Below are 26,779 nucleotides of genomic sequence, written 5' to 3' on the forward strand. Positions count from 1 at the left end.
GAGGAGATTAGAATTCATGGCTCTATCAATTACATCACGCATTCCAAAAAAATTTAGTTAATTACAGTGAATTTGTGATTTAACAAGGCATTACTTCTTCACTTTACTTCTTCATTTACTCTGTTTTTTTCTCTCCTTCTGCTTTTTTCAGCTGCTCCTAATAAAGGAGTGGCCACAAAGGATCGCTGCCTCCATCTCCCCCTATCCCTAGCATCCTGTCACACCAACCCTCTGCATGTCCTTCTTAACTACATTCATGAATGTCCTCTGTGGGCTTCCTCTTTTCCTCCTGCCTGGCACCGTGGTCTACAATATCCTTTGTCTAATATATATGGTAAATGGCCTGTATTTATATAGCGCTTTACTAGTCCCTAAGGACCCCAAAGCGCTTTACATATCCAGTCATCCACCCATTCACACACACATTCACACACTGGTGATGGCAAGCTACATTGTAGCCACAGCCACCCTGGGGCGCACTGACAGAGGCGAGGCTGCCGGACACTCTGACCACCACCAGTAGGCAACGGGTGAAGTGTCTTGCCCAAGGACACAACGACCGAGACTGTCCAAGCCGGGGCTCGAACCGGCAACCTTCCGATTACAAGGTGAACTCCTAACTCTTGAGCCACGATCCTTCCTCTGCCCATGTCCTCACACACCTCTGTTCCTCTAATGTATTCATTCCTAATCTTGTCCATCCTGGTCACTCCTAGTGAAAATGTTAACACATTCAGCTGCCTCTTGTCTTTTTGTCAGTGCCACTGTCTCCACACCATACATTGTTGCAGGTCTCTCCACCATTTTGAAAGCTTTTCCTGTCACTAATCAACCCTTGCATTCATCTCCACCCACTCCCTGCACTCACTTCTTCACTTCGCTTGTGCATTATATAGCTGACCCTAGATATTTGACCTCATCCACCTTCACTACATTTACTCCTCACATCTTCATCTTTCCATTTATCTCCCTCTCATTCACACACACGTATTCTGTCTTCCCTCTACTGACTCTCATTCTCCTTCTCTCCCCTGCATACCTGTCCTGGTACTCATACATCGGCTCCTGATTCTCACTTCTGATCTTCCTGTTTGATTTGGCCGAGATCTGACATCAGATCCTGACTGGGGGAAAATAAAAGACTACACTATACAGTACTTAAAATCAGAGCCAGTGATCATCCAGCTAATTTATGTAGACAGAAAAAGGCAATGTGTAAATTAAAATGGTAATGATGCTGTCAGGCTTTAAAGGCAGATAAACCAGAACCCTGGCATTTAACTGTCATCTTTTTGATTTTAACAGAAAAATCAAGAAGGAAAATTGCCTTATAATGCATCACATACTCTCTCTCTCCTACACACGCACACATGCCCAGAAACCCCTCCTTCCCGCTTCAGCCAGTTTGCCTTCCTCTGCTCTAACCAAGCTCCCTCCGTCTTTGGTTCAGCCTGCTGGAGCTACTTTTACATTTAAAACAGTAAGAGCTAAACTCACCCTCAGCTTTTATGTGAATGGAGATGATTATTAACCACTGTGGTGTAATTTTGTGGTGAAGACTGTATTTCTCTGCATACAGGGAGTACCACATCTTGCTGGTTGATGATTCAAATGCTGATCCAGCGAAAGTCTGCCAAAAAAGGTGAGGTGGCTACAATAAATGATGAGTAACTGTGAAAATTGTTTTGAGGGAATTATTACTAAAAGATTGGAATGAATCATTAGGGCACTAGAAAGACCACGAGACTTGACTTTCTCCTGTTTTTTCTTACAATTTTGTTGTGTTTTGATTAAGAAGCTATAATGTTAGATTAGCCTGTTTAGCAAGTTACTCAGCTTTGCTAGCAAGTTCGGTTACCTGGTTGCAGATTTAGTTAGCCGACTATTTTGTAGGTTATTACACTACCGTAATTTCACAAATGTTGTTTGTAATAATTCAAATATTTAAAAAGTGTGTACAATATATTTGGTGACTCCCCCTCCCCCCCCAAAAAAGAAAACCCTATCTGAAACTTTGACATCTTATTTTAGCATTAGCATAAAGTTAGCATAAATCCCTTAAACTCCTGTTAGGAAATTTTTATTTTAGTCTGTATGCAGCAAAAATATTTTCTTTTTCCTGAATAAGTTTTTTTTTCTAACATGTGGATCTTCTTCAGCAACTAAGAACCAAATTAGTAGTTGGAAGAGCATGCTGTGTGGGTCCAAATATTACTATTTTAATTTAAATTCTTTTGTTTAATGAAAGACAGTTTAGTTCTCTAGCTAGGCAAGGCACAGTTATAGGAGCTAAAAACATAAACACAGATATGTGAAAATATTTTTTAAAAAGACTAAAAACCTGTCAGATTTTCTTTAACTACATAGTTTTAAAAAATATATATTTCTATTTATTTTACAGGCACATGGGGTTTGAAGTCTCTCTGAGTTCTGGTTGGAATAACAGGAAGGATCGAAAGGAATCAAAGCACAAAGCAAGGGGGTAATAAGATTCATCACAATACTGAGAATGGTTTTTTAAATGAATTTGATCCTGTGCTCTAAGGCTGTTTAAATTACTCAACCAAGTAAAATACTAAAATCCTAGATCATAGTTTGGATGATATGACGGCTGAGTGATATGACATAAAGATCATTCATAAGTCGTCTTTTAAAATTAGAGCAATTTTACTGTTCAAGCTGTTTTTTACTCAGACTCGTAACAAAATGTGCAAAACGGCAGCTGCTGTTGGTTCAGGAATTTCTTAATCATCTGTTCACATGAACTAATGCCACATATGCAGCACTGCACTGCACTGCACTGCATATATTTTTAAGACAGAGGGTCTGTGTTACCTTATTACCTTAAGGTATTTTATATATTTCTCCATTAATTTTCTTCAGTTTATCCAATTTGGGGACTTTTCCCACTCGTAAAAAAAACAGTTAAAATATCTTTTTTATCACAGTACTTCTCATTTTCCCTTCGTGGAAGTCCAAACCTCTTTACTTGGCCTCAAAATTTTTAATAACTATGAGAACGCCTGCATAGATAATAGCATGTCGTAAATTTTGAATGTTAAGAGAAATATTGCTACGCCTATTACACAAGGTATTTCCAGCTATATCTCAGGATTATATAACCATAATGTACCTGTCTTGACTTTTTCAAGGTAGGCAAACAAACTCTTTAAGCTAGAGGCTCGTGTCCATATCAAACTGTGCGCTTCATGCTGTGTCATAGTGAGTGTTTTGACATCTTTGAGTGGATGGCTCATAAAGTGACCCTGGAAATACCCCGTGGGCTTTGCCTCTTAAAGGCAAGGTACAGAGATAAGAAATGCTGATGGTTTAATTTAGTTTAACTACACCGCTGTTGTTTTCCTTGGGAAAAATACGTGGTCATTATTTTATTTATGTACGTTAGCTTAGACATGGTTTTTTTCTGCCGGCTGTTGTCACTGTTTTCTTCTTTTTTATTCCATCCTCATTAGCGTTGGTGTAGTGCCCCGACAAACCTGCCTCTTGCTTCTTTGATCTTATGAATTCTTGTTTGTTGTTGACTTATTCGCTCTGGGACACAGCGTGGAAGCAATTCTCGTTCTTCTGTCTAAATGCCAGGGCAAGGGGTTGTTAGTTACATTTACGATAATGCCTGGTTTGAGTCCAGGCAGGGAGCATGGGATGCATGCTTTCCCTCCTTTAATTCAGCTTTCTACTGTGTACCGTATATAACGTGTATCTCATCAAGAAGAAACGCGCTCCAAAAATAAGAGCAGTCTCAGCAATCTACAAACTTTTAACAGTTCCCTTTTAAGTTAATAGCTGTTGACTGTTTCATGCTCAAAGTTAGATTTTGGGTTGAGCATCACTTTTACAGCTTTGAAGGAAACCACTAACCTTCACATCCACAGCTTGAAGCCTTCTCAGATAGGCATGTACAACCCCAGTTCTTTTACTAGCTGTGAAGGAAGCAGGAGGCGGCGGGTCTGGGTCTGGGAGACATCTGGGGAAAGCTTTCAGTGTGGCACTATAAGTAACCGGGGGCGTGGAGCTGTACATTTAGGGACTAGGTGGCTTTACATGAAGACATAACTGTGAGGTTTATTTTCTTGTCCTCCCACCATAGAATTAAGAGATTTTATGGAAGCAAAAAAGTGTTGACAGCAGGCTCTGGTCTGGTGCATATGTGTTTAACAAATGTGGATGGCGTGTTTATCACAAAGTCTGGCCATAATCACAGAAAGGTAATTATCTAAACAGATGTTCATTCACACCTTTCTTTAAGTGTGAAAATACGGCTCTGTTTTTTATTTTGAAATAAATATTTTCGGATTGGAGGATTGCTGATCATCAGACCCAAATATGCTCCTTAAAAATCTTTTGCTGAGGAACCTTTTATCAAGACCCGTGGGAATAAAGCTTAAATATAAAGACCCAGGTTCTCTGTTCAGATTAGGGCTGTGATACAAGTAAGCATAATGAGTCTGTGTTGAAGCGGCACTGAGTCCACATTACTCTGTTTGACAAGAATCTACAGTTTTCCTTGTGATTTTGATCATGTAATATACTGAAATGTCTATTGTGCTTGAGTGTTTGATTTAGTGCAGAAAAACACATGGATTTGATGCAAAATGCAAATAATATTGGGAACCTCTCATCAAAACGGAACTCTCAAGCTTAAAATATTCGGAATATTTTGAGTTATTTTTGCTTCATTCTTTGCTTTGAGTCAAGAAGATCAGTTAAAACTATTGTATATGTATCTTGCTATGCTTAAGTGAGACGTGTGCCTACATTAATTACATTAGGTTGTTGTTTTTATGTTTAAATTTGCTGTACACTGCATGCGTATCCTGGCTGATCATGAGTTAAAAAATGAGCAATGTGAAGGATTGTCCCAGTTTCATGCCGTCGGTAAGGTTCGTGTTTGGGTAGTGGTGATACTGTGCTACTGGGCCTCCAAATGGTACATTACACAACATGGCCAGATGTGCAGGTTTGGAGGGCACGTGACTCTTAATGAGACATTCAGAACTTCTTTTCTTCATGGTGAGACATTAGGAAGGAAGAATATTGAGTCTTATGTTAGCAGCTGGACATTTTTTTAATGTGTCATACTTACTGAATGTGACAGTGTGTCACTGTGTTTATTATTACATAGCGTTAGTGGGAAATTCTTCTGGCATGGAATCAGTATGTGTGTGTGCGTATAGAGCCCTGCATTTGAACTTGTATAATAGGTGGTGTATATTATATCACATTTTATCTGGGCTGTTGAAGTGACGCATTCTGAAAAATATAGAAAACCTCTAATTGTCTCAGTTATCAGCATATTTGTGAGTGAATTGCTGTGTCATTCAGTGTACAATGATATAAAACAGCCAAAAGCTTTGGCAGCTTTCTAAAAAGAATATTCTTAATTAATAATCTTTTCTGAGAACTACCTATAACAAATACCATGTCAGAATCCATTTCTAAGATTATATCAACATCAAAACTAAAAGCTGATTAAATTAGAACTATGTAAAGTTGAAATTGACATAGTTCGTCATACTTGGAAGTTTTTACCCCTCAGTTGTAAAAGGCTGATGAGGTATTGTTTATATTCAGTTACACACACTCAAAATACACTGACAATTCAATTCAATTTTATTTATATAGCGCTAAATAGGGCTGTTCGATATAACGATATATATCGGATGACGATATAAAAACGTCTATCGTTTCATTTTATGCTATCGTTTGTTTTGTGGTGTCGCAAAATAAACTGTTTACAGCAATACTTTTTCATCATTTTGATGGTCACTGTAGTGGCTATATTAATTTCTTAAAGTTCTCTCTTTCTCTTATATTTAATATAACCACACTACGGATGGACAAGCGCCTGTTTTTATGCGTTGTGGTTAGCAACAACGACGGTAACACCGTCGCGTGTCCGCTTGTTTATGGTCCACATAAACCTTTCACAATAAAGCTCAATATCCTGTTGAGACTTTTCAAAATAAACCGAATCACGTGAAAGAGCAGATTATTTACGGATGAGAATTAAAAAAGAGTCGCCAGGTGCTAAAAAATAGACCTTAGACTCAAACGTTAGAACAGGCTTTTCCCCGCAGCACGCCGTGTAATAAATACTCACAAAGAAAACGGCGGCCGTTACAACTTATGTCTAAAAATGTATAGTTTCATGCATCGGTTAAAACACTCGACTCCAGCTACATGACACACAGCTGGAAACACTTCCCGCAAGACGAGCTGCCCGAGAATTCACAGAATTTACAGAAAATGTTAAATTTTTGTGATTTATATTGCTATCGGGACGATAGATGTCTTATATCAGGATATGAGAATTTGGTCATATCGCACAGCCCTAGCGCCAAATCACAACAACAGTCGCCTCAATCAATTATTATATTCAAATTATGTATGAAGCATGTAATAGTCACTTGCAGCGTGGTGTCCTGAAGATTACAGATGAAAGATATAGTGCTTTAACCCATTTGATTTGTCTTTTGATTGATTGATTTTTTTGTAATTTATTTTCTTGTGACATAAATGAACCAAGTAAAGATAAAGCTTTAAAGAATTGCTTTTTTGATGAATGCTCTATTCAGCGAGGTAAAATAAATTATTCCATATATCAGCAGTTCCAGCACAATCTCAGTCATGTTCCCGTGTCACATCTCTGTCTCCTCTTGTCATGTACAGTTACAAGTAGTAGAGCAGGAGCTAGATTGTTTGAATACAAACTCTTCTTAGGAAGCCTCTAAAGTCAGGCACATCACATGCAAAGTTTGCCCCACAGAAGTCTAGATCTTTAAAACTTTACTTACTTTAGGCGTCTGCAGCCCTAGATTTGAGCAAATGGGTGTCTTCGGCTTAGAGGTTTTTTGGGGTTAGGTAGAGTATTTAGTAGTAGTGCATAAGTGAAAAAAAGTGCTCTTCTCCTTTTCTTCTCTTTACCCACATGTCCTGGAGTTAGATGGCGTCCCTGAGCCTGGTTTAACCAGACATCTCTTCCTGTAACAGGAAGCTCTTCCTCACTGTTGTCACCAGGTGTTTACTCACAGGGGATTGTCTGATCTATTGTGTTTTCTCTCTAATATTGTAGGCTCTTTACTTCACGATAGAAACCACTTTGAGACAAAGTTTGTATTGCTGGCACTATATACACAAAACTGAAATTAATTTAATTGAAAATAAAATTTTAGATTTATATTAAAACCTCTTAAAAAAGCTGCCTTTGGTATTTACAAGTTGCACTGTCAGTTTTGTGACTGACGGGGTGGCTGTAGCTCAGGTGGCAGAGCAGGTCAGCCACTAATCAGAAGGTCGGTGGTTCGATCCCAGGCTGCCTCCTGGCTGCATGCCAAATATCCTTGGGCAAGATACTAACCCCGTGTTTGCCTACTGGTGGTGGTCAGAGGGCCCGGTGGCGCCAGTGTGTCCGGCAGCCTCACCTCTGTCAGTGCGCCCCAGGGCAGCTGTGGCTACAATGTAGCTTGCTATCGCCAGTGTGTGAATGACTGAATGTAGTGTAAAGCACTTTGGGGTCCTATGGACTAGAAAAAGCGCTATACAAATGCAGGCCATTTACCATTTACTGAAAGGCGTGGACACAGGTATTTTTATGGCTAGCTTTATTGCAGCCTTCCAGAAATTTTAGGAGGAAAATATTTAAATGACTCACACAAACAGGATTTACTAAGGTTTGCGGCACACAGTTTACTATAATTTGCACCAACTTTAACACAAAAAGGCCTGTCTTAGTTTTTTCGCCTTATGTGGTTGTGATAGCTGCCGGTGGGGGTTTTGAAATTGGAGATGTTATCAGAACTAGTGGGTAATTGCCGATTGTGGATGACTCAAAGCTGTGAGCTCTCTCCTGTAGCTCTTCACGGAGTTTGGAGCCGAGTCCCACATATTTCTGGTCTTCAGTAATACTGGTATATTAATGTAGCAGAACTGACTGAACTGAACTTGACGTGGGGTATTGGAGGGAGGGACAAGAAAAATCTCAATAAAAGATGCGTACGAGGATATAACTTGCATCTTCATAGGCAGCCGGGTTACAAGTGACCAAGTTACCGTGAGCACAGACGTTTGCTTTTTTTCAGGCTGTTAGTCACATTTCTACACAGAGATCAGTACACATGTCTGTGTATTTTATCTCAGAAGTGCGCACACAAAAAATAACTTTGTTGTAGTCTTTTTTCTCCCTTCCTTCCCCCCCCCTCTTCCCTTTAGAGCTTCTCTTTAGATCTTGGAATTCAGTTGCCTCTCATTGACTGAAATCTCATGAAACGTCATGCTATTTCAAAACTTCTTACATAAATCCCATGCGACAGGTCTGCCTGTTTTTGGCTCATTAATTTGTTCTACTCTCTGCCAATTGCTGATCACCATTGAAATGAACTGTGTTCTTTTTCCGTACCCATCAAAACATTTTTTAATTGCAATATCATGCTGATATGTACTGCTTAGTACATTTGGGTCTCAACAGCTTACATTAATATGATAAAATGGTGCCATTATTGAACATCAATGAATGGCTTTACTTCAGCTAAACTTAAATGTAAATTATCATTGGATTAGGGATAAAAGGTTAATGCACATATACTTGATTTTCAGCACTTACGCCAACATTAATTTCTAGCAATTAGATTTAAGAAAATGATAAGTCAGTGTTTTTATCCATTTCTAACACATATTTAAAAACTACTTTGCTTACTTTGAATGCCTAAGCAGCACTTACTGCTCTGTGATCCACACTCTGCTGTCATGATTTGTCTGGCCGGACTCAAATGCAGGACTCAGGAATGAAAGTGCGGTGAGTTTATTTACAGTGCTGGTGTAGATAGTGCTATATACAAAGTCTTTTTGAAGTGCTCGGTTTAAGAGTCCAATATGTACAAAATCTAATGGAAGGAAGGTTCTGTGAATCAAAATCCCCGAACAGAATCTCCTAACTCCGCCAAGTAACAAACAGTCTCGGAACTCCGCTGGGACGTCCTAAGCACATAAAGAAGCACATTAGAGGTCTTCGGCCAGTTCACAGAGCCTTACAAAGAGACAAGATGAAGAATACCACAGTTAGATAACACTCAGGTGAATTCTGAAGGTCAGGTCCTACCTTAAATAGCAAACAGGTGAATGGCAGTTTTCTGTGTGAGAACAGCATTTTTATATGCATCTTTTTCTGCATTGTGTTATGTATTTCATGCAGCTAGTAATATCAGATAGCCAATATATCAATCAGACTTTAATGCGGAGTGCATTCATTACCATAATAGGCAAATAAATATATTGTATATTGTTGTAAATTAACAAATCAACGTTGAATGGCTTTTCGTTTTTAAGGTGTAATATAAATTACGATGGCAATTACACTTAGGCGTTCCATCTGCTTCATTACTCTTCCCTTTGTGTACTAATATTGAGGATGTGTTTGGACATGAGCTACAAGGCACAGCTATCATTGAAGGATGAAAGTGTTGTTATTGTGAAGAAATACACTATTTGATTACCATGTATAGGAAAGACAAAGTACTTGCCTGTGATTTATTTCGAATCAGGAGGTAGGTGTGCATTCTGCAGAAGAGCTAAGTGCTCATACCCATCTGTGCAAACAAATGGAGCTAAACAAAACACAGTGAGTACAGTAGAAGAGTGTGTGGCGTCTTTATATGTAAAATAAAAGCTGAGCAATTCATTCTGCGTGTCAGGAAAAAGAGAGACAAATTGAGAGATATACAAAAATGGAAAGAGTAAGAAATCATTTTTTTCCTACTCTGTATTATCAGATTCTGGCAAGAAGAGCTCTGTGCTGAACTTAGTTTGTCTTCAAATTGAAAATAATATGTCAAAGGCAGGAAAAAGTGTGTTAGTTATGTACATTTGTAATCCTGGAGGGCATGTCAAGAGCATATGTGTCAAGTCCTGTTCCTCAGAGTATCCTTTTGTCCTTCAGGTGGATGTACAGCAGTGAGTTAAACGAATTTGCTTGCATTATACAAAGTTTTGGAACTTTTTTATTTGCTTTTTTTGTTTCAGGAAGCTCATTTTATCTTTAATGCACATATTGTGGTTGTATTATGTCAGTAGCACCATGGTTGACTATATGTTTTCAAATAGAACAATAAGCTAAATTGCAGTAAAGGTTATAAGGAATGTGTAAAAAACCTTTGTGGCCTTATTCAGGCCAAAGTGTAATATATATATGGCATGCACAATGTTTAATTTTCTGAGCAATTCCACCTCCTTTTAGAAGATCCCTGTAATGGCTTTTCATGTGACCTGTAGCACTAATGAAAAATGCCAAGTTAACCGACCGATAAATCTATGTGAGAAGACAGTGTGCCGTCACTCCCTAAACCATGTTTGATAGAAGTAGAAGTAATGATGTTTCTTTTTAGTTTAGGACATAGAAAAGACAGGGAGAAGGATTAAAAGGGGAGCAAAAGAGACAAACTGGAGCACAGGCCAGCAGGGGAATGGGGGCAGCCATACTCGGTTATGGTAGAAGCAGCGAATCCTGGAGGGAGTAAACCTTTAGTTTCTTCTTTTGTCTCTGACTTCATTTGTTACCCTTGGCAGCTCGAAAAGAGATGACATAACCACCTTAGTGTTCAATGAATCAATGTAGATATTTGCCTTTTAAGTTTGCATGCATGACCCAAAGCTTTCTGTTCTCTCCACAGGGAGTAAGAGGACGTGTATGTTGCCTCTTGCTGTAGTTTTTCCACCACTACCATGAGCTGGAGTTTTCTGACTCGCCTGCTGGAAGAAATCCACAACCATTCTACATTTGTGGGCAAGATCTGGCTCACCACTCTCATTGTTTTCCGCATTGTGCTAACAGCCGTAGGAGGAGAGTCAATCTACTACGATGAACAAAGCAAGTTCGTCTGCAACTCAGCACAGCCAGGCTGTGAGAACGTATGCTACGACGCCTTCGCTCCACTCTCACACGTCCGCTTCTGGGTCTTTCAAATTATCCTGGTGGCCACCCCTTCAGTTATGTACCTGGGCTACGCTGTCAACAAAATTGCTCGGGCAGAGGAGAAGGCAGAAAGTGGGGGAGTGAATGGATTTACCCAGAAGAAACCCAAGAAGCACTATCTTGCAGGCAGAAAGCAGCACAGGGGCATTGAAGAGGCTGAGGATGACAACGAGGAAGACCCGATGATCTATGAAGTGGCAGAGGTGGAGAACGACGATTGTGAAGCAGAAAAGGGAGGCAGCTGTGATAGAAAAGAAAAAGCCAAAGTACGCCATGATGGGCGTCATCGTATCAAAGAGGATGGATTGATGCGCCTTTACGTCGTCCAACTCCTGTTGCGCTCCTTGCTGGAGGTTGCTTTCCTCTGTGGTCAGTATGCCCTCTATGGCTTTTCCGTTCCTGCCACCTATGTATGCAAAGACCAGCCCTGTCCTCATAAGGTGGACTGCTTTGTGTCGCGACCAACTGAGAAGACAATCTTTCTCCTCATCATGTACACAGTCTCCCTGCTCTGTCTAGCACTCAATATATGGGAGATGCTTCACCTGGGCATTGGTACCATGTATGAGATAATACACTCCCGCAAGACGGAGCTCCCCAATGAGGAGCTCTACGGGCTGGCAAGAGGACAAGGCCGTCTTAACGAGGTGAGATTGAGTGAGGAAGACTACAGCTCTTACCCATTTTCTTGGAATGCACCAGCGCCTCCACCTGGGTACAACATCGCCGTCAAACCTTCTCTAGGGAACCACAACCAACCACTACCCATCACTGATCTCACTAATGCCAAGCTGGCATGTCAGCAGAATCACGTGAACATTCCCCAAGAGGAGCGTCAACAGAACGGCATTAATGATGAAAACCAGTGCAGAGTTGGGAAGGGAGATGCACCCAGGGCTGTTCATAAGGACAGCGGTAGACCTCAGAAAATCCTGGAGGGTGATAATCAGACCTACATCCAGCTGCAGAGCCACACTAACAACCGCAGCAAGCCCCACCGTGAACGTAAACACCGGCAGACCAACAGACACGCCTCCAGCAGGGCAGATACAGACAGAGGCAGCAGCAGCAGTAGCAGCAAATATGGAGTCATAAAGGGTTCAGAGTGGATTTGAAACACGACTATGTAAAACAGCTTACCTATTTAGCTCAGTTCAGTGAAAAAGCTTTGTATAGCAGGAAAATAATATCTTGAATACCTTTTGCGCTAAGATTTTGGTACCCTGTTTTTGTTTACCTTCTTTAAGCAGAGACTTTAATGCTGCAATTGAAAGTGCCTTACTTAAACCATCTAAAAGCAGCTTCATTCAAACTGAGCAACCCTTTATGTTACAGAGTTAATGTTTTTTTCATTGCCATCCACAGTTAAAGATTTGAATAATTTTGCTCATGAATATTCAAAATTGTTCTTCAGTTTCTTTTTGGTGTAGATCGTTTTCCCACAAGCAACAAAAAGGCTGTTTTCACATATGTACTGCAGCCCTAAACCGTATCAATCATTAGATATTGTCTTTAACATGCCAGTTTTCTAGTAAAAAATGCATGATGTTTAATTGAGCAAAATCAAGAATAGAGAAGCGAATATTCTGCTGAGTTCACAGGTAATGAGTGGTCATCCTGTTTCCTGCCTCCTGCACGCTATAGTCAGGCAGTGCCCTCCTCACGACCACAGGGAGTTTTTCCGATAGTCTAAATGCAGCTGACTGGAATGTCCTGCTGTCTGTTTTATGTAAGTTAAAACAACAATGTCCTGGTCTAATTCTGATGATTTGTTTTTAGAAGTTGTGTTTGAAAACAGCTGACAAAAAAATAACAGACAGTATGTTTCAGCTGGTAATTTCACCAGATTTTCTTTTGGTATTTTAAAAGCATTCCCACTATTTTTTTAGAAAGAAAAGAGAAGTTTTCGTTATTGTTTTGAGAGGCAAGTTTAAAAAAAAGTCATATATTATAGTACAGGTATTACCTTTTTTTTAACATACTTTATTTTTTCAACCATTCATCCAGTAGTATACATTAAAAAGAACGAGTGTATCAAGCTTTTTATATGCTTCATTTGTTTCTTTCTTTTATCAATCTTTTACTTGGATTTCCATATTTTCAGTCTGAAAGGCCATTTGTCATTTGTTGTTACTGTGTTTGGTTTTGTTAAAAAATATTTTTAGGAACAAAAAGTGCATGTTTTGAATAAAGAGTTTGTATTTGTCTCATAATCTTTGTCTTGTTTTCAATGGTTTGATTGTCAGTCTAGAATGAAAACTATATTATTAATTTAATGCTGAATATTTGAGCATGTGGGTAATTTACACTGGTAGTCAGCTTAAGCTTGCATTGCCCTCTGCTGGGCACAAAGAGGGAATAATATAATAGTTCTATGTCTCTTTCAGTGGGATCCCTGTAGATAAAACTTACCAAAATTTTTCTGTGTCTATATTTGAAATCTGTCATATGTTGGAAGTTTTATTGAAAGAAAAACTCATCACTGAGAAATCTAATATATTTTGTGGTGAAATATTTAGTTTATGGCTCCTTAAAACTAACATGGCAAGTAGAATTTAACATACCGTAGTCAAAAATGAATCTTGGGGATTCTCTCTGGAAATGTGTTTAACCAGTGATTGTAGTTTTCTGTAGTCATTGTGTTTGACCCGCTGATATGCTGATAATCAGTTGCAATAAGTGTCAGATCAAGCATCAACTAAACAGCTAAGTTGCTTTTCATTAATTGTTATTGTCTGTTTTCTTGAATTTCATAAGTTATTTGTCTTATTTTCTTTTTCAAGGGCCAAAATTGATAACCAGGTTGCTTTTGTGTTGGGTTCAGGATACTGTACCAGTGACTGTAAGAACCTTACCATTAACTCATAATATATTTCATATATATTAAAAGGTATATTTGAAAATGAAAGCCAGGGCTCACGTTTCAGTCAACAGGTTATGTGGAGGGCAGCGTCAGGAGCAAACAGTCTTTTCTTTTTTGACGTCAGTGCTAAATTAAAATGGGAAGGCGTTTCAACTTTTGATTTCACACTGATTGAAAAGCACCTGAAGGCAGCGTCAGACCGGATGTTACGCCGTCTTCATGTCCGCACGTCCTCCAGTGTTTTTGAAAAAGCGGCGGTTACAGCTTCGCCGGCTTGTTGACGAAGCGATAGCAGTGGGGGTTTTTTTCGCTTCTCTCCAGCACAGGAACAAAACACAAGTAAGCCGTGTTTCTTTTCTCTTTTTTGTCACAAAGAAGCAGAACATGGGTTAAATTAGCCGACATTGAATGGTTTCTGGCTGTTGTTAGAGAGAGCTAACCTCGCTCAAGTCGGCTAAAGCTAACTAGCAGAGTGGCTAGGCTGAAACTTGAACTGCGCAGTTGCGTTTTGGTGGTTATCTTACGTGACCGAAATTTAAACTGCTGCACTTCAAAAAAAAAAAAAAAAAAATCGTAAACATAGTTGCTAGAAAGCTAATTTATACTCTTGCCGGTTTTGTAACTTAAAAGCTTATTTGGATCTTGACAGATGTTCCTTTAATTTTTGTAGGCTCCTGGTGCTTGTGACAGCCTTTACTGCACCAGGATCATGCAACAGCAGCAGTATTCAAAAGAACGTGGATATGGGCTCCTGGGGAAGCTGTGTCTTGGGCCAAAAAAGCTGGAGGGAAAGACCTTCTACCTGGACAATGTGAAGAAACAGCCAACAGTCCTGCTTTTGGAATCCATCTCTCTTTTTGGAGGGGTAAGCATATGTTAAGATAGCCTGCCAGTGGAACCTTTTTTTACAGGCGCTTAAAAGGCTGTTGTTTAAAGGCTGTCGCATTGTATTTAAAATATATCTTCAAAAGTGTCTGTAAGAAGACAGACACTTTTTGATATAGATGACAAAAGCATCAATCTCGAGTCTTTTAAACCTTTGAATAATGGATTTAGTCTTGAATTCTGCACGCATACAACCCTAATAACGAATATATTGATCGTCCTCACTGATCTGATCTTTTCTTTTGTATGTCATTGCCTGTACTCGTGTCTGTTTTCTTTAGAAAACAAAGTATTATTACTGTTGATAAACCCTTGATAAGTCCAAATGGTCAGTGAACACTTACAGTACATCCACTGGACTGAGGTTAGATTTTGCATTCATCAGAAACTCACATGGATATTGTTTTAATTTATTTTTTTTCTTTTGAAGAGGGTCGAGAGTTTTCTACACAAGGATGTAAACTTTGTTGTGACTGGAAACAAAGAAGGCCTGGACAAGAAGAGTATTGTTTCCAAGGGTGGGGCAAGTCAATCAGCCCAACAACTGATTAAGCAGCGGGACAACGGCCTCATCAAGCAGCGACCTGGAACTCCCAGGCCAATGGTACTTTATCTCCTTTTATCACTTTCAGTCAGGCTTTTGGTTAGCTATCAAATACCACAAATCTATTTTGGCAGATGATTTACTGCCCTGAAACCTGGAAAGCTACTCTGAAAACATTCTAACACAAGATCACTAAAAAGATCAAACTCATTAGGCATTAGTGTAAGTTAAAATGAACTACACTGTATAACTGCACTGCATTTGTGTCTATAGGCTTGCAGCAGTCGAGGGAAAGCGCTGCTCGAAAAAGCCATTCGCAACAATGTAAGTCAATGAAGACAAAATTCTCTTTATAAGTACTGATGATGTATTTTGATATTTTAATTCTTCACTGTCTCTTTTTTGATGAATCTGCCTTGTAGGAACGACTGCAGGGAAGCAGTGTTTTGTCCAGTGCTCGATCATGGGGAGTCAAGATTTTGCATGTGGATGGTATCCTTTTGACTAAATTTAATGGAATTTCACAACACACCATGATTAACATGCAGTGAGCCTATGCTCACAGCAGATGGCATTGTGTGATTGCTCATGTTTTCTTGTATGCTGCTATTTTAATGCGGCTTTTAATTGGAGTTGTCTGCTGTGTACCAGTTTGTGGCTGTTTATCTTGTCCAAGGAACAATCAGAAACTTGGCAAAGCGCTACATCAAATCCAGACTGTTCCTAAAGTGGCTGGACTTGAACTATTGTGTTATTTTCAGTACTCAAAAGTATCTTTTTAGGAGAGATGTCTACAGTGTCCTTTGTACTTTGTTTTAAACTCAGTGCCCAGATTAAATAAACATTATTTGTGTTTTGCACATTGAAAGTTGTTCCTTAATGTGTTATCAGATGTCCTCTGTTATCTGAAACATTTAACTCGAGAGAGCTTCAGTACTAAACACAAGAGGGCAGAGGTGAGGTGTTTGAGCTGTTTATCTTTTCACATCATTTGACAGATTTCCTGTTGTAGCGGTTTTTAGATTTTAGGGCTGGAAAATGGTAACGATAGCGAGCAAACACATGATGGAGACCAATTAAAACTGAATGAAGTAAAAGATATAGTTGATGTTGGTTTCATATTGATGATTTTTATTTTTACTGCAGAAGACTGGCACTAAACATCAAGGCTCTCCTGCTGTCAAGGGTAAGTCTGTGGTTATGTTTTGATTCAATTTCCTCACGTTTGTACTTTGGCTAATTTATTTGTCTTTTCCTTCTCAAATCTGCTGTCAACAGCTTTGGCTTTGAGATCCCCGTATCTTAAAATTGAAGACTTGAGCAGGTGAGTTCCCTCTTTTGAGGAGTTCAGTTTATATTTAAGGAAGAGAAAGTTTATTTCTTTCCTTTAGAAATCAGTCAAAAAAAAAAAGAAATCAGTCACGCCTAGTTTTAGAATAGCTTAAAATAACAAGATACTCCGATGTTTTAAGTTAATTTTTTTTCTTCCCCAAATTAAATCCTAGTCAGTAAAGATAGACAAGTTGGGATTTAGCAAGGCAAAGGAAGGTTTTTCTTTCTCCCCCAAGGCCTGCAAAGCCTCATTTAATGGTTCGGTGTCAGATTCGAGCCTTTTTTAGAGGGTTAAGCATACTGACAGTGAAGCAGCAGTGGGGGGCAGTGATCTATCCCATTGTTTCTGCCCGTCTTGCCCCACTGGGTGCTGGTTCTGGAGGTGTGTATTTCAGCCCAGTTGAATTTCTTGTAATGTGAGAGCTCCCCTCCCACTGAGGCAGCTCCCCAGGAGGCCAGAGCTCAACTGGATACGATTTCTATTTGATGAGGCTTTGCAAGCTCCACTGCCCCTTCCTGCAGGGGATCTCTGTGTGCTAACAGAGCCCATCATTTGCGCTCTCATTTCAGTTAATTGATGTGATCTGGCTAATGTGTATGGGCCATTGCTATGACATAGAACCCATGGCATCTGGACTGCTAGATACAGTCTATCTCAAATAAGTTTTTGAAAAGTGGTTAATATAGCTTCAAAATGCTTCAGTTATATAATTACTGTATTACTGAGTCAGTCTTTATATTCTTAGTGTTGTAATGTTGAAACATTGATACAGACATTTTTATTTGGTTTTTCATTTTTTCTATTGTTCCTCGCTCTGTTATTCTGCCATGTAAACAGGAAATACAAGCCTTTGCACATGCAGTCTATGACCTTCCCAGATCTGTACTACGCTGGTCGATTCAGTCCCTTTGAATGTCCTCCTCCTCGGTTTGAAAAGAAGACAGAGATGGAGGAAACCAAAACAAGGTTTGTTCACATGTGGTTGGCTAACTGTTTGAATAATACTGATTAATTTTTATATATATATATATATATATATATATATATATATAAACTGTTTGATTATTTTTCATTTTTGAATAAATGGTTGAAATGATGGTGGAAATAAATTGCACTCCATGAAGAAAGTGTTTTATTGTGTAAAAAGTATTTTGAGGGTTCATAATATTTGTATTTTTCTTAATTAGGGTCAAGAAAGTTGAAAGTAGCATTCAAGAAAAATCCCAAAGTAAATCCCCACTTAGTTGTAACCCTTCACCTTGGCGACCACGCAAAAAGGACCCTTCTTACTGTGAATGCTGCCAACAATCATTCACAAATCTGGAAGAGGTAGGAAATTTTTTTTTAATTATTATTTAAAGCAAATAGAAGTTGGTTCCTTTGGGTGATTTTGTTCATTTTCATGGTGTGGGTTTTTGTTTTTGTTTTTTTTGTCCTTGAAGCACTTGCAGTCCAATCAGCACCGCACATTTGTGCTGGATCCTTTGAATTACAGCTTGGTGGATGAGCTTGTGGTTGATATGCTTCCAGAATTTGATCCCAATCCACCCCAGCAAGAAGAACTGAGCAGGTCAGCTTGGATTATGAAATATTTTGATATAGATTTATTTATATATATATTTTTTTCTGTTTTCAACTGATTGTCTGTATCCTTCTCTAGACTTCCAACTCCTTTGCCTATCCATGATGTCTGTGAACTGGAGCCTCTTTCTGATGCCGAGACGGAGCATACTGTTCAGGCCCTGCGGAGACGAGGTTCATCATTAAATACTCACCTTTCCAGCCCTACCAGGGGTCCTCTTTCCTGTCCAGGCCCTGCCAGTCCATCACCAGGAGTTCAGTTTACCGTCCCAAATCCAGGCGCTCAGTCTTTCAATCATGTGACAAACTGCCAGCTGCCTGATATGCATCCTCAGGCTTTGAGTCCAGTCATGCCTGTATTAAAACCTGAAGTAGAAGCCCAGGACTCAGTCAATCAACTGCCTGAAATTCAGCGTCTCTCTCCATGTCCCCTCTCTGACCCTTTCTCCCTGCCTCCAGTCCTCAGCCCCCAAGTCCCCTATTCCTACATTATAAATCCTCAAAGTCCTTACTCAGACCCCCCTGTCCTCAGTCCCCAACCATACATCACAGAGGAGCCTGTGGAAGGATCAACTGAGGATGGTGTGTTTACATTTGCCTCAGCATTCAGAGATTTTCTCTCCACCCCACCAATTACCTCTGGGGCTGTGACCAATGCAGGAAGAGCAAAAACGGACAACGTTGTTGAGTTTGCTGGGCTTGTGTGTTCTAACAGAGATTTGGAGTGCACCACGCGATCTTCTGGTAGATCTCGTTCCCTTCCTCGTCAGTCAGAAATCGCAGTAAACTCCAAAAAGCGCAGTCGATCTGCCAGCCCTGAATGTAGCAACAGTAAAAGGATGAGGACAACAAAGACTGGTAACAGTGATAGCTGGACGGGACAAAATATTAAACCACCAAAACCACAAAGTGACAATACAGCAAAGAGTGAATGCGCTTTACTCTTGGACAAGCTCCGTTATGAAATCTCTCAGTCTTGTCTCAGTTCAACTGTCTCTTCAACATTTACTACTGTGGATATGTTTGGTTTAAAACAGACTTGTAGTACGTTTTGTTTTCCGAGTGCACAGAATTTAGCTCGATCCTCTGTCAAAATTGACCCGGTTGCCACTCAACCAGTCGACTTCCACACTGATAAATGTCACAGTGGGATTTCTAGTCAAGAATCTCAGCGTTCAGTATCTCACTCTACCTCAATCTGTATCGAGCCAGGCCTCATCCCAGACCTGGCAAAGCTCTCTCCATCATCCTCAGAGTCAGACTGGGACTGTGACCTGCTGTCACAGCTGGGCCCGACCTCAGCTACACCTCTGGCTTCCACTGAACAGAACTGTGAGCTCGACAAGGAACTACTCCACAGGCCGTGTCCCTGGATGCACAACACCAGCTACGAGTCACACCTGCATACTGTCCTTAAGCCATCAACCCCATCCGCCTCAATGTGCGGGGAAGAAAGGGACCCTTTTAGCAGGACTGTGGTACAGATTGTAGAGGTTCAGCACTGACAGCTATTTTCTTGACTTTTTTGTGAAAGATGCGAAGCACAAAAGCCCTTTGTACACTGAATAAATATTTAAAATTAGGGCTTAATTTCAGATTTAATTGTCTTCTGCATTACATGCTGATTAATTTATCCTGCATCTTCCCAAGAATTTGAATCCTGTTGATGATCATGTTCCTCTTGAACCCTCATTGTGCATAGTCCCCTTAATAGTATTGTGTGTTGTGCTGACTGCAGTCGCTCAGGCAGCTCTGTTCGGGAACTCGTGGCGATACTGAGAATTTAATGAGGCCTTCCTGAAAGGGGGCATTATTCAATTACTGTAAGTGCTGCGCCTGGATCAGGTCCCACATATGCTGGTGTTGATGGTCAAACAGACGAGGCGTTCACAGGGTGGAGGACTGACGAACTGTGAGCCAAATCACCTGATTAATGTCAAAAAGCTCTTCCTGCATTTTGAGGGTGGGCCAGAGGACTGGCTTTGTCAAGGAGAAGCAAGTCAGGTTTATTAGATATACAGTATGAGGTCATCTACCAATAAATACCATTTTTGGACATCTTTGATATGATGAAATGGTCTATAAAGTCCAGAACTCACTGCTGCTTCTAAACATGAAAAAAAGGTCACAATGTGACAAAGGGAATGCAACATGATTTTTGCATATGGAGGTATGTCAGTTGTCTCTGGGAATGTGAATTGAAACCTTGTACAGTGTTTTTTTTTTTTAATAAATGTTTTTATTCATAAATATCCCCCCTCTGTGTGCTTTAAAAAGCTTCTTTTTTTTTCCATGTGTGGTGAAGACTTTATAAATGCTGACTGTATGTCAAACTTAAATAAGTGATGGATGAAGCAAGGGCAGCAGCAAGTCGATGTGTCCCGTTTGGCTCATCAGACCAGCTGATATGAACAGTATTTGATATGTTCTCCTCATCCCAGTTTTCATTAATACTAACTGCCCAGTTTTCACCCAACCGATAAGTGAATCATATTATTGCGTATATATAATTCAAATATATTCATTTACATAATTCTTTCGGGATAATGGCTTTAATTCAATATTAATTATAAGAAAATGTATTTATTATTCTAATCGACAGGGCAAAGAAAATACACTTAGCTCATCTGCATTATAAATAATAAACCACTGTTTGAAGTGCATTAGATGGATGGCATGCATTTGAAGTCCTTAAAATAATGCCTGAATCTTGACGGTGATATCAGGTGTTTCCCTTCGGGCTCCCGGGCCCGAGTGCTGGATCCATTAGTGTGTGGGTGGTCCCGTCACGCCCCACGTGCCGCTTGTTTCCTCGCGCAGCCTCACTCAGTAACGAGGCCGGCAGACAGGTGTGTGAAGCCAAGCAGCTCAGGGCAACACGGACACACAAACACCATGTTACCCCAGCCTAGAGGAGGAGGAGCCCCTTCAAGGTGTTTGTAAGCGCCGCAGGCGGACAGGGAGTGAGAAATGCGGGCGTACAACGTGAAGGCACCAAGCTGCTGTGTTTGTTTTCACTGTCAACAACAACAACAAGAGTCCTGCTACAGCTCCGCTCACGGCTGGTGTCGGTTCATTTAACGGCGCTGCACGGAAGAAATCACTGGGACTATGTGAGCATCATGCTCGCGGTGAGATGCCTGCTGTTCGCTACAGTGTACGCACGGTACGCCGAGACAGGTAAGAGGTTCCCACGCTTCAAACACAGAGCCAAATACTCGCGATGTAATAAATAAGTAGGGACATCAAGAAGCTCACGGCCAGTTGTTGATTCTGGTAAGTAAAACTTATAAATGACCTTTTCGCCCCACCTGTGTGCGTGTCCTCTGCAGCTCTGAGAGAATGGGGGAGTCCGGAGGGAAGGCTGCCGCCCGCGGAGGAGGTCGTTCAGCCCAAGCGACTCCTGCAGCAGATCCACACTGAGGAAGAGCTCCTGCACAGCCGACTGGACACCCGGGTCAAGAACCACCCAGCCGGTGAGCAGGTGAGCTTTGCCTGCTTTTGTTACCGCCTTTTTTGTTGTTGTTTTTACACCTGTTGTCCAAACCATCAGAACTGAACACGTCATTTATCGTCATTAGATTTCCATAAATATTAGTTTCTACATTTTCCCCACATTGAGATCAGATTAAGACAAGAAAGACATCAAGAGTAGACCTTGTAGACCCCCCCCAAACCAAGATGTTTTCTAACACTGCCTTTAGTCAAACATCCAGCAGGAACAGTTTCATCAATGATGCAGAAAATCTTAAAAATGTAGAGTAGAAAGCGTGTCTGTTAACTGCTCTTAGCAGACTGAAATTAAAATTTTCACATTTTTAGTTATAGTTTTGCTGATGTGGGTCATCTTCATGATATGTAACCAGGCTGTATTAATTTCAGATTAGTTTACTGTGCATAAAGCTGGACACTGACAGTGTAAACCAACCTTTGCTATTTGCTACAGAGAAAAGATGGAAACTGTGTAATAAATCTGCTCTCTGTCAAGCTTGTTTTTCCCTCTATGCCTTCTCTCCTGAAGTCATCTGTCTGTCACATTTACACCATTCTTTAACACCCCCACCCCCCACACACACACCAGGGCATTAAAAAGGCAGATAAAACACATCCCACCCCCTCAACTTCAGCCTTTTGCTCCTTTCGGCCTCATCAGATGATATTTCACACCTCTACCTGTCCTCTTTTGTTGCCTTTGCTGTAAACGCTGTCAGTCAGCGGCTGTCAGGTCAGTGGATATGACATGGGTTTGACCTTGATGTGCCCCTTGTGGTCAGCGTGTTGTCTCGTGATCTCTTTCTGCTGATACCAGAGGTGCCCTTAGACTTGAATTTAGATATGAGATGCAATCAGCAGGCTTACTTTACACTGTGCTAGCTGCCGATCGCTGCACAGTGATTGTTTTTTGTGATTATGCATCGTAAGGATTTAAAGTGGGCCTATTATTCCTGTATCCAGCTTCATATTTTCAGTCTTGGGCTCTACCAAAGTAGCTTTGCATGATTCTCAGTTCAAAATAATCTTTATTTAACTTATACCAGGCAGCTGTGCATCCCTTTAGTTCATCAACTGTCTGAATCGTGCAGGTGTAGCTCCACACTTTGAGCTGGTTGCCCTTCTCAAATAGAAGGTTTGAACACCAGGTGGACGGGGCTGCTATGTTTAGACCCGTGTGAAGTCTGACCTTTAGTCTCTTACCTGTACACACATTGACGTGAGTATTTGAAGTATATACACAGCATAAAAAAACCAAAAACAAGGAAAAGCTTTGCAGACTCCCCTTAATGTTGCTGTAAAACTGTCCCCAGCTTTAAATTTGTAATTACGAACTGGAAAAAAGATTTTAGTCTGGGATTTCTCCCAGTTTAGAAAAACGTTAATGCTGGCGTTCAGATCAAGTGGCCGGTTTAAAACTTACAATAGGGCGGTTTTCAATTGTGGGTACAAAATGTAGCTACAATTGCTGTATGTTATTTCCTCTGCTTCCCTGTCTGCTATTGTGCTGCCAATAAAAGCCAAAAATAAGTCTTAAAAGTGCTGATCGCACTTGTGACCTGATGCTCTGAGTTTGACTTTGGACAATGTGGGCCTTCCTAATGAAAAACTCTTATTTGATCTGTGAGTCATAGCTATGAAATCCAGTGCTCATATCCAGTGAAAGTATGAGAATATTTTTAATGAGTAAAGCTCCACTTTAAGTAACAGTACACACAGTCATTCTCAGTTCTAAGGTTTTGCGTATGAGGACATAATAAAACCAGTTTAGAAACACTAAGCCAAAATGGAGAAGCAGTGTGTGGAAAGACCAGGTGCACCCCAGGATTCAGTTGCTGTAGAATCACCTTTAGATGCAATAACTTAACTGACCTAACTTTACAATGGTAGGTCAGTCCATTGAAGTTCAGGCATTCATTTATGCACGGCTTTCCTAAGGTCATGCTTGAGGTCTGGATCTCTGTAACACCTTCAGTGTTGATCTCTTTCACCATTCTATTGTAGATTTGTTGCTGTGCTTGGGGTCATTGTCATTTGATGCAATTTCAGTCAAGTTTTAGCTGCCAGACCGATGGCCTTATATTTGACTCCATAATATTTTGGTATACGGAGGAGTTCACGGTCGACTCATTGCCTCATGTCCAAGCTCAAATCATCACCCCTCCACCACTGTGCTTGTGGTATGTGGTGTTAGTGTTGATATGCTGTGTTTGGTTTTTGTGCATTACGGCCAAACGTCTCCACTCTAGTCTAATGTTATGTTTTTTGTTTTGTTTTTCTCAGTTCATCTGAGGTTGTAGTTACTGAATTTTTAGACCTGCTAAGTTATTTTAGTTTTTTTTTTTTTTTTGTTATTCCCTTGTACGTAAAACCTTTTTAGTGTGACTGTATAGTCTGGTGCAAGTACTGAGTTTTAAAAAACTGTGGGTCCATTTGTATCTGTGGACAACAATGTAACGTGTGAAACTAAACTGTAGTGTGGCCTGAATTATGATCAAAATTTAAATAAGAAAAATATAATAGTGAGAGTGCTAATGGAGCATTTGTATTGCTGCTCACAAGCCCCGTTGTGGTCTTTTATTGTATGGTATATGGACCCAGTGGAGGTTTAGATTGATACTAAGTGGTTTGCTGAGAGTGCAGGGTATTACTAATGAGACCTGCCTTGCTGCTGGCCAGTGAGCACTGACGGGAGCTACTACAGAACTCTCTTTTAATATGGATTGGGCTCACCTTGGAGCAAGGTTAGACGGAGACAGTGAGCCCTCAGCACAGAATTTTATCCAAACGCCGCTGGGTGGATAAGATGTCTCCTCTGGGAAAACATTCGTAAAAAAGGATATTCGTATTGTAATTTTGCTGCTTATATTTCCTCTGCCACCTATAGCTTCTGCTGCATATCCGCTCTACTTATAAGGATAATCCTTTTATTGTAAGCAAGTTTTAGTCTCTATCCAGGGTCTATAAGGTATCATCTTTCGTTTGAAATGTAAAACCCTCCGAGGTGAATTTGTGAAACAGCAAAAAGTGTCTGCGTTAGATTTTGACCATATTTTTAAAGTTAAAAAGAAGAAAAATGCCCATACTGCACACTAAATTTGACATCAGCACACGTTACTAAAAGATCAGCAAATGTAGAGGTCAGCTAATTAGTTGGTCGGATCAGATCCAATATTCATCCAATTCTCCTAATTGGGTAGAATAATGTGCACATGTGCTACACTGGCTCAGATGCTGCCACCGCTCTGCGGTGTTGAGAACGTTCCCTCATCCAAAGGAGTACATTTGTGACTCGAGAGCCTCTCCTGAACGAGCAGAATTATGTTTATGAGAGCAATTAGATCTTTAAGATCTTAGCAACATTGCATTTGGGTTTGTTTTGTTGTTGTTTTTTTAAACCCATCATGATTAGCGCAGTATGGCAGCTTCTGTTTTCACTGACACACTGCTAATCAGCTGAGAAGCATTCAAACTGATTTGGGTTCTCATTAAATAAAAAAACAACTCTACAACAGTAATGATGGCTATGACTTCACATGGTGACTTGAAGAATACCTGATGTAATTATACAATAGAGTGGGGTTCTCCCCCCCCCTCCCCCCCAAAATAATGTGGCAGTGACAGTGTCCACTGATGTAGTGATGAAACCACAGGGAGATGGCTTCAGCATCTTTTAGCTTGAGCTTTGTGTTTTGGTTCATTTGCCCTGCGTGGTTGGCCTCATTTTCAGTCGACTCTTAAAAGTCAGAGTAATGACTTAATGACTACAGAGACAAGTGTTTTGCTGTGTGCTTCATAAAAGCTGGATTTGCCCAAAGGAAGGGAGCATGAAATCTGTTCTGTTTGTCTGATTTGTCTGTTTGTTAGCAGGCTAACATCCACAGTTTTCAAGATGTCATTTAAAATTTTGTGTGACGGTAAATACAAAACAACTGATTTAATTTGGGTGAAAATTGGGTCTAGGTCACACCAAATGTGAAAAGCAGTAAAAACTTTTCTATTAACTATCCCAAAGAGTTGATTCTGTTCATCTGGATGTAACGTTTTCAGTGGGAGAAAGCCGCTGAAAAAATTTTTCATCACTCATCCAAGTGACTCATTCAGTCGTATCTGACTGCAGGTTTCCCCAGCCTTAGAAAGAGTACATTTGCTTAATGACTGAAACTAGCAACACTCGCGAACAATGGTTTGTGAGGTCAGTTTCTTGTTCATTAATATGCAAATTGTCATGACCATTGATTACAACTACTCCTCAAAGAGCATTGATCAATGGCCATGAGTATTGTGGCCACTGTGTTAGAACGTCACAGTGGAACTACAACACTACAACAGACTGATGCTGTTACATTGTAATAAAACCAGACTGACGTTAGCGTGTTGTTGTAAAATGATCATAAAATATCAGTTTTATTATGTTAGTATTTGTTGGTATAAAATCAAAAGGGGGGGGTTACAGGGCAGCACAAATTGTGTACAGAGTATTATGTATGTATGTTGAGAGTGATGAAATTAAGATCAAATGTTTGCAGTGTTCCAGACTGTTTCTCTTTAAGGCACCATAAATGAGAAATGATTTTAAATTCAGTTATTAACTGCAGCCGTCATTTTCTTTACAGTATTTATGTCTTCTTTGGTGTTCACTCCTTCCTCCTTCCCCTTCCCTCACTCTCCTTTAGCCCATCCATTTGGCCCAGAGCAGCTTCTTGGTAAAAGCCTTTGGTACAGCCTTCATACTCGACCTGGAGCTCAACCAGTAAGTCACCGCACACCTGCAAAGCTTACCTCAGGTCCATTAAACATCACTTTAAGTGGTTCACTGCAATTACTGACATAACTATGTTCAGACTCACACATCATATTACACGAAGTGGGTCCTGGCTAAACATTGATAAATAACAGATGGTGTAGCCATATTCAGACCTAGTCAAGCAATACACTGAAGTGTCCTAATATTGTAGTGAGGTTTAAGTCACAACAAGTCACATCACACCTCTTTTAATACTTATTAATACTTATTGTGACACTGATTTTATTTATTTCTATGAAAGGACCAGTAAGCAAAAATCGAAACCCTTGTAAAAGAATTACTTCAGTACT

At 40.2% G+C, this 26,779-nt stretch overlaps 3 protein-coding genes across 7 annotated transcripts in view; all 3 read left to right on the forward strand.

Moving 5' to 3' along the window:
* Positions 1-1,384: 1,384 nt before the first annotated feature.
* On the forward strand, positions 1,385-13,197 carry LOC146703194 (gap junction gamma-1 protein-like). 3 transcript variants are annotated; one of them, XM_085466331.1, is made up of 4 exons: positions 1,385-1,480; positions 1,559-1,642; positions 2,402-2,482; positions 10,683-13,197. In XM_085466331.1, exon 4 carries the CDS (start codon positions 10,735-10,737, stop codon positions 12,097-12,099), a length of 1,365 nt encoding a protein of 454 aa, XP_085322457.1. In that variant the 5' UTR covers positions 1,385-1,480; positions 1,559-1,642; positions 2,402-2,482; positions 10,683-10,734; the 3' UTR covers positions 12,100-13,197. The 3 variants fall into 3 exon arrangements, with proteins under 3 accessions (XP_085322457.1, XP_085322456.1, XP_085322458.1); XM_085466330.1 differs by having other exon boundaries at positions 1,580-1,642; XM_085466332.1 differs by lacking the exon at positions 2,402-2,482 and having other exon boundaries at positions 1,580-1,642.
* An 853-nt stretch (positions 13,198-14,050) lies between these two features.
* Positions 14,051-19,780, forward strand: dbf4b (DBF4B-CDC7 kinase regulatory subunit). The gene is made up of 12 exons (XM_085466329.1): positions 14,051-14,186; positions 14,518-14,712; positions 15,163-15,336; positions 15,550-15,600; positions 15,699-15,768; positions 16,168-16,232; positions 16,423-16,462; positions 16,555-16,600; positions 17,447-17,575; positions 17,797-17,938; positions 18,052-18,179; positions 18,270-19,780. Exons 1-12 carry the CDS (start codon positions 14,067-14,069, stop codon positions 19,693-19,695), a joined length of 2,586 nt encoding a protein of 861 aa, XP_085322455.1. The 5' UTR covers positions 14,051-14,066; the 3' UTR covers positions 19,696-19,780.
* Positions 19,781-21,007: 1,227 nt separating this feature from the next.
* adam11 (ADAM metallopeptidase domain 11) overlaps positions 21,008-26,779 on the forward strand; it is a 73,294-nt gene continuing 67,522 nt past the window's right edge. For all 3 annotated transcript variants that reach the window (XM_085466333.1, XM_085466335.1, XM_085466334.1), the window contains exons 1-3: positions 21,008-21,370; positions 21,523-21,674; positions 26,359-26,435. In XM_085466333.1, the coding sequence (XP_085322459.1) occupies positions 21,313-21,370; positions 21,523-21,674; positions 26,359-26,435 (287 nt within the window). In that variant the 5' untranslated portion in view covers positions 21,008-21,312. The remainder of the gene's footprint in view (positions 21,371-21,522; positions 21,675-26,358; positions 26,436-26,779) is intronic.

The sequence above is a fragment of the Copadichromis virginalis genome, linkage group LG8, assembly GCF_057382275.1.
Source record: "Copadichromis virginalis isolate Kocher_CV1m ecotype Utaka linkage group LG8, C_Virginalis_male_GT1.1, whole genome shotgun sequence".
Classification (NCBI taxonomy): domain Eukaryota; kingdom Metazoa; phylum Chordata; class Actinopteri; order Cichliformes; family Cichlidae; genus Copadichromis; species Copadichromis virginalis.